The 6,493-nt window shown below is 53.0% G+C and overlaps 1 protein-coding gene across 1 annotated transcript in view; it reads left to right on the top strand.

The window, feature by feature from the left end:
* Window positions 1–2,158: 2,158 nt before the first annotated feature.
* Galnt16 (polypeptide N-acetylgalactosaminyltransferase 16) overlaps window positions 2,159–6,493 on the top strand; it is an 80,814-nt gene continuing 76,479 nt past the window's right edge. The window contains 1 exon segment of the mRNA XM_038337401.1: window positions 2,159–2,335. Coding sequence (XP_038193329.1) covers window positions 2,159–2,335 — 177 coding nt within the window.

Raw genomic sequence — 6,493 nt, 5'->3', positions numbered from 1 at the left:
GCACTCTGCCCAAAATCAAAAATGACAGAGATGCAGATGAATCCTGGCCCCACACAGTATGATTAAACACTGCCTGCAAGCATCTTGGGAGAGCAAGGCTGGCCAGTTGCTTCAGGGCCCATGGCATCTTCATCACCTTGCCTCTCTTGTTTGTGCCTGCCACACTGGTCAAGCCTGACTCCCTGCTTCTCTCCCTGTGAGATTCTCTGTCACACCATCTTTACTTAGAGTCACACTGCTTATTGGGCCATTTGGAGACCTCCCCTTGAGACAAGGTCCCATAGATTCAAAGTCACTATGTAGCTAAGGCTGATCTCAAACTCTTGATTCTCCCCCCCATCTCACCTGGGTTACAGGCAGGTTCCGTGCCTGGCCCTGTTTTTGGACATTTCTCTAAGGCAAAGTATCACCATTCTATAATGATCCTGGGCTTTCCTAAATAAAACACTGGGATCTTCTTCCCTTCAGTAGAAATACATCAAGCTTCTATTAGGGTTCAGTGCCAAGTGCCGGAAATACAGAGAAACACCATCTCATTTCACTGTATGTCTCCGGGTGATGCTGATGTGGGAGGCAGGACATGCTGTGATCTCACTGTTTGCCTCATTCCCCAGATGACCTCATTTGCAAGCCTGACCCGTCTTGAGTTTTCCAAAGAACCAACATATCCAACACCATCCGAAAAGCACACCCTGTCCACTCTGCTCTTGGCATTCAAGACCTTCCAGAATCCAGACTTGTCAGCTTGGCCAGTCTCAACTCACACCAGGTCGTTGCCGGTATCCAGAACTCTCTCCTTTCCACAGAAGTACTGTCCTCAGGACCGTGGCTGTCCCGCCCTCTCCTAAACCCTCTCTGCCGGTTCACCCACCGTCTCTGAGAAGCCTTCCTAAAGACCACTTTGCAACACTATACTTCCTGGAATCATTTCTATAGTTCATTACCGAAGACAGCTTTGCAATAAATTGTTTCTTCTTCTGCAGTATGTCCTTTGGTATCTCACAGCTATTCATTGAGTGTCTTCCTATGCCTGACAGGCCCTAGCCCGCCCTGTCTTCTGCCTGGAGCCTGAATTATTCACACCTGCTTCTCACTTCTTATCAACCCCAGGGCCTCTGCAGAATCAGAATCTAGATGAAGTCTGTCACCACTTTATTTTGCACTTTGTCCGCAAAGTGTCAGAAGGCTTGTAAACTGGGCTCTGCCCTTTGGCGTGGCCTACATAGCCCTTTCATTCTAATGGTCTGGTGATGATGCCTCAGGATTGGTCAGGGAACAGTGAAGCCGGGGTGGAAGGGAGCTACGAGAAAGCTAGGAGCCCCAGGCTAGTGAAAGATGTCCTGTGATTACATCCCTTTACTTGCTTTGGTTGTGTGTGAGCGCAGCTTCACCTGGTTCTCCACGAGTGTCAAGTGCATCAGCTTCCACGCTTCCCCACAACCGGACCACCGAGGCAACTTGGAATGCTAGGTTGCCGAGGATTCCGGTGCAGAGTCAAGACTGCCTCCCCGCCAGCCTTGCCCTCTTCGAAGGACTAGTTGAACACCCTTGAACCCCACGCCAGAGCGCAGTTCACAGCGCCGCCCGGATTTGCCGCTACACCACTCGGGCCAGGGCCAGGGGTCGCGCATCATCGTCGGTGACTCAGGGCTGTTCAGCGGTGGGGTGAGGGTGGGTGGATAGACAGACCAGGACCGCGCGGGGGCAATGGACCGTAGAGGGGTAGCGGAGCGTTGCGAGCCGAGACCGACTCTGGCCCGTCGCCATTCCGCCCGGGCGTCTGTCTGGCCGAGGCCCCGAGTGCGGGAGGAAGGCTCGTGCTACTTCCCAGCGGGCGCGCTCTTCAGCCGGTGCGCAGTGGCCCGGGCAGCCCGCGGCGTCTGGAGCGCCGATCCCGCTAGGCGCGCGAATGAATGGGCGCCCGGGGCCGCGCGCGCTCGGGGCTGAAGGGCATTAGGACCGTGAGGATCGCTCCGCGCTCCAGTCTCTTCCTATCACCCCCCCCCCCACCACCACCACCACAACCTCTCTCCTTTTTCTGCTCTGCAGGACTGAGCAGCCCGGAGCGAGCGATAACAGTTGAGGCAGTGAGCGCCTCCGCCCCGGCCCTGAGAGCACGCCGGCCCCGGGCCCCACGCGGGGCGCCCGTCCGCCCACCATGAGGAAGATCCGAGCCAATGCCCTCGCAATCCTGACCGTAGCCTGGATCCTGGGCACTTTCTACTACTTATGGCAGGACAACCGAGCCCATGCAGCATCCTCGGGCGGCCGCGGCGCGCAGAGGGCCGGCGGGAGATCGGAGCAGCTCCGCGAGGACCGCAGCATCCCGCTCATTGTGAGTACGCTCTGCGCACCCGGTGAGCGGCGGCTCGCATTCTGCCCCCGCGCTGTTAGCCCAGGGAGCGGGGCCCGGCCGGGGGCTGCGTGCCCCAAGAGCGGTTCAGGCTTTGTATATGTTCGAGAATTCCTGCCCGTTGTTATGGCAACCTGTGCCGGCCCGGAGGGGCCAGGGTGCTTGGATGCAAGGAGGGTGACAGCGTGTGGGGGCAGGGAGAAAGTGCTGCAAGTTTGGTGGGCCCGGCGTGCGCGCGCGATTGGGAACGTGGCGGCTCTCGCGGCCCCGCGCTGCCGGGGCTGGGGACTGGGGGGCTGTGGGCTCCTTGCCATCCCCAGAGGGCGGCTGGCCCTGGAGTGCAGCGAGCGGGTGGTGGGAGCAGAGCGCAGCAAGAGCGCGTAGGTGGCGGTGCGCACCCTGTCTCCAGCCTCTGGGGTAAAGGACGCCGGGTGGCGGCGTGGGTATGGAAGGGTCGCTGAGCGCAGCCCCTGGCTTAACGCCTCCTTATCCAAGATCAACTTGGACCCGTTTGTTCGATATTGACCACTCTCTTCCCCAGAGATGTTTTCTGGCTCCCCGGGGACCGGGAGAAGGCTTGTCCTGTATGCGCTCCCCCATCACTAGGGTCTGCAGAAGAAGGGGGCAGTGTCTGCGCCTGGGCTCAGCAATTCCCTCTCATTAGATCACCCTCCTGACGTCTGAGCTAGCCGTGGAAACAAAAGCGGTGTAGCACTCCAGGAGCCCGGGCAGAACTGGGGCCGGGAGTGGGGGGAGGACTTAGCTGCCCAGTAGACCCCCGGTGGGGGCTTGCGGAGCCTGCAGGGGGCGTTTCTGTCTACTCTTTGACCTGGTCGGCTGGTGATGGTTTCGTGTTACCAGGCCCAGCACCTGTTGAGGAAAGAGACTGGGATTCGTCGCGAGACCGCTGGGAAGGGAGTGTTCTTCCTATGGGAGCAGGTGACCTCTAGGGAAACTCTGCTGGACAGGGGCAGCTTGGTGCGACCGGTACCAGAAGGAAGAGCAAAGAACTGTGAGGGAGTAGGAGAGTGGGGGAGGGTGCGATTCTGACCGGTAAAATCTGAACCTGGAAGAGGAGACGGGAGCTTCTCCCGAAGGTGCAAGGTCAGGAGTACTGACACCTGTACCCAGTAGAATACAAGGTATTTTCAGCGAAGTCCAAGAATATGAGGGTGGTTCTGCAGATACCCTTCCACGGTCCCATCCTGCTCCAGATTCTCTCACATCACCATACTGAAAAAGAAGTAAGCTAGGTGGTGGTGGCGCACGCCTTTAATCCCAGAGCTTGGGAGACAGAGGCAAGCCAGTCTCTGTGAGTTTGAGGCCAGCCTGGTCTACAGAGTGAGTTTCAGGACAGCCAGGGCTACACAGAGAAAACCTGTCTTGAAAAACCAAACAAAAACAGACCAATAAAGAAGTAAAATCTTACAGATAGAATTGCTTTCTGGGCTTGGTGGGAGGAGACCTTAGGCCCTAAGGTTTGTGTTTTAATCTAGATTCCAAATTGTTGTGCATCTCTGCAAATAATGCTTAGACTGTCCACTTGTCCCGAACCTAGGACATGGCGTCCAAAACCCTTGCCAATGTTTAGACAGAGTGGAGGAAAAACCTATACATGTTAGGGCCCTGAGATTTATGTGGACTGACTGCTTGGAACAGGAACAACAAAAACATTGGTGGCTCTAAACTCCAGTGAGTTCCCACACTGAGTCTCAGATGCCCTATTCTTAGTTCTGATGACTTCAGCCCTGGTCTCAGTGAACACAGCCTAAGGCCAGCACCAAAGGGGTGAGGCAGCTGGTCGGGTTCCCTGCCCCTTTTTCTGATGACCTGTCAGGAGGTAGCTGTCATCTGGAAGAGGAGGAGGGGAAGGGGTAGGAGACAGGGGAAGAGAACATTGATCTCAGAGAACCTTCTATACCCCCTGATGCAGAAGTCTGGACCCTGACTTTGGCTGGGACACCTGTCTCCTGTGCTTCTCGGATGAGACGCCCAGATTGGGATGTGTGTTTAGTGGGGGCACTATTGGTGGGATCCAGCACATATTTTGAGGGATGTAGTTTACAAGTTGAGGGGGGGGCGCTTGTGAACACTTCCTGCCCCTCATTCCTGCAGGCGACTTGTTGCTGGTAAAGGGTATAGACCGAAGCTCAGTGTAAAGTGGGAGGGTGGGATGGGGGAGGGGATTGGGGAGATACCTGGGAACTGGGAAGTGAAGGTACAGGACAGAAAGGCAAGAATGGAAGTCCTAGGGAGCTGGGTGGCAGAGCCTTCTCTTGCTACTTGGGAACACAGCCAGAACATTCGCTATTCTTAGGCTTTAGCTAGGGATGCCTCTTCTGCCAGCATTGGGCCTGATGCATTGTGCATTGTATTCCTGTCTTGAGTAACTCGCTTCCACCTGATTCTCCGCTGAATATAAGCCATGCATGCAGGGACCATGCGGGATGCTTTTTGCATTTCCAGATTGATACACACAGCAAGACTTAATAAGTACCTCTTTGATAAAGGAGTGCAACAAGATTTTTGCTCACTAGGAGCAGTGAACAAACAGCTCCAGCTTCAGTCCCCTGATTACTTATCCACAGCTCCAGCCTGACTGAGGTCGAAAGGCAAGGCGAGGCAGGCTCCAGGGCCTTCAGGAGGTGGACTTTTTGTTTAACTTAAAAGAGGGCAGGTACTACTAAAGATTCAGTGGCTCTCTAAAAGTTTTGATCAGCTATTCACTGTCAGTCATTTCCAAACATCTCTTTGTTGAGTTGGGCCATAATTTCAGATTCTTAGAGAATGAGGTGGCCAGCCCTGTTGTCAGAGGCTGAGCAAAGTCAGACAGACATCATTACCACTCCCCTGGGAACCAGAGAGCTAAAGCCAGAAAGGGAGGGTCTGTGTAAGAGTCTGGTGCTAAAGGCAGCTCTGCCTTCACCCTGTTGTCTGGCCTGTTCAAAGCCAGCCAAGTTACTTCTGGACCTTGGAGAGCTTGTTTTGCGTTGTGGGCTGTTAGCATGGCAACCCTATAGCCAAATTTCTCAGAGAGGCCCTGAGTCTCCACATTCTGTCTTGCTCTCAGCCCGTGTGTCACAAATTCAGATGTGAAGACTTGGTTGTGGAAGCTAGGATTGAAGGGAGAAGCTGACTCCACCCTTCTGGCAGCTTTACCATGTGACAAGGTTTGTTACTTTTCCTTGCCTGTGCTGGGCAAGGGGATGTATTTGGAAGCATCCCTTTGAGTCTATACTGATCTACACTGGCAGAAGAGGCCAGCTGATACAGGAGGCCAAGCAGCCAGGGTTGGAGTCTGTGGTTGTTTGGTTCTGGATTTGGGTTTTCCATATACCAGTTCTCTAACAGGCATGAGTGAGAGGCCAAGGTCTTATATGGAATTTCATTTTACATTGTTTAAAAACAAAACAAAACTATTTAACACATGAAAAGTTTAAGCATGAATTTTCTGAACCAGAACTTCTTTTCTTCCTTTCTTTCGTCTTCCTTGTTGTTCATTTGTCGTTTTTTAAGACACAATAGCCCAGGCTGGCCTTGAACTCAAAACCTTCCTGCCTCAGTCCCCTGAGTATTAAGATTACAGCTAAGTATCTCCCACACATTGGCCTCAACAGGAGTTTCTTATCCTGAAGTTAAGATGGTGCTCAGTAGCGATGGACAAAATACATCTCCGGACCTTTGCTAGCCTTTGTTCAATCTGGATTAAATAATTGGTTGGGTTTGTTAGTGCCTTAATAAACAGAAAGTGGATTTCTAGAAGTAGGAAAGTCTCTTTGGAGGTTCTCCAGGGTGCTGTGAGATAGTCCAGTCAGTCATGAGCTGTCGAGAGGTTCTTTTCTTTAGGTCTTTCAGGAAACTCCATCGCTAGTAGAAGAGGACACTGATGGTGGCTTTTCTGGTGCTGTTCTCTGAGAACTAAGGTTGAATAATGGATTTGCATTTTATTTATAATGTGTACATTTTGGAACTGTGGGAATATGATTTGTCCAAATGATGGAAAATGATTTTGTATTCAATTTGTCTAGATGCTATATATGAGAAAGAAAAACTACTAATACCCACAATTCCCTTTGCCAGCATGTCCAGATGTAAAGTGTCCATGGGTTCTATTCCTGGGATGTGGGGGTAGCTCAGAGG

The sequence above is a fragment of the Arvicola amphibius genome, chromosome 7 (genome assembly GCF_903992535.2).
Source record: "Arvicola amphibius chromosome 7, mArvAmp1.2, whole genome shotgun sequence".
Taxonomy (NCBI): Eukaryota; Metazoa; Chordata; class Mammalia; order Rodentia; family Cricetidae; genus Arvicola; species Arvicola amphibius.
This window is presented reverse-complemented; position numbering and strand designations above follow the sequence as displayed.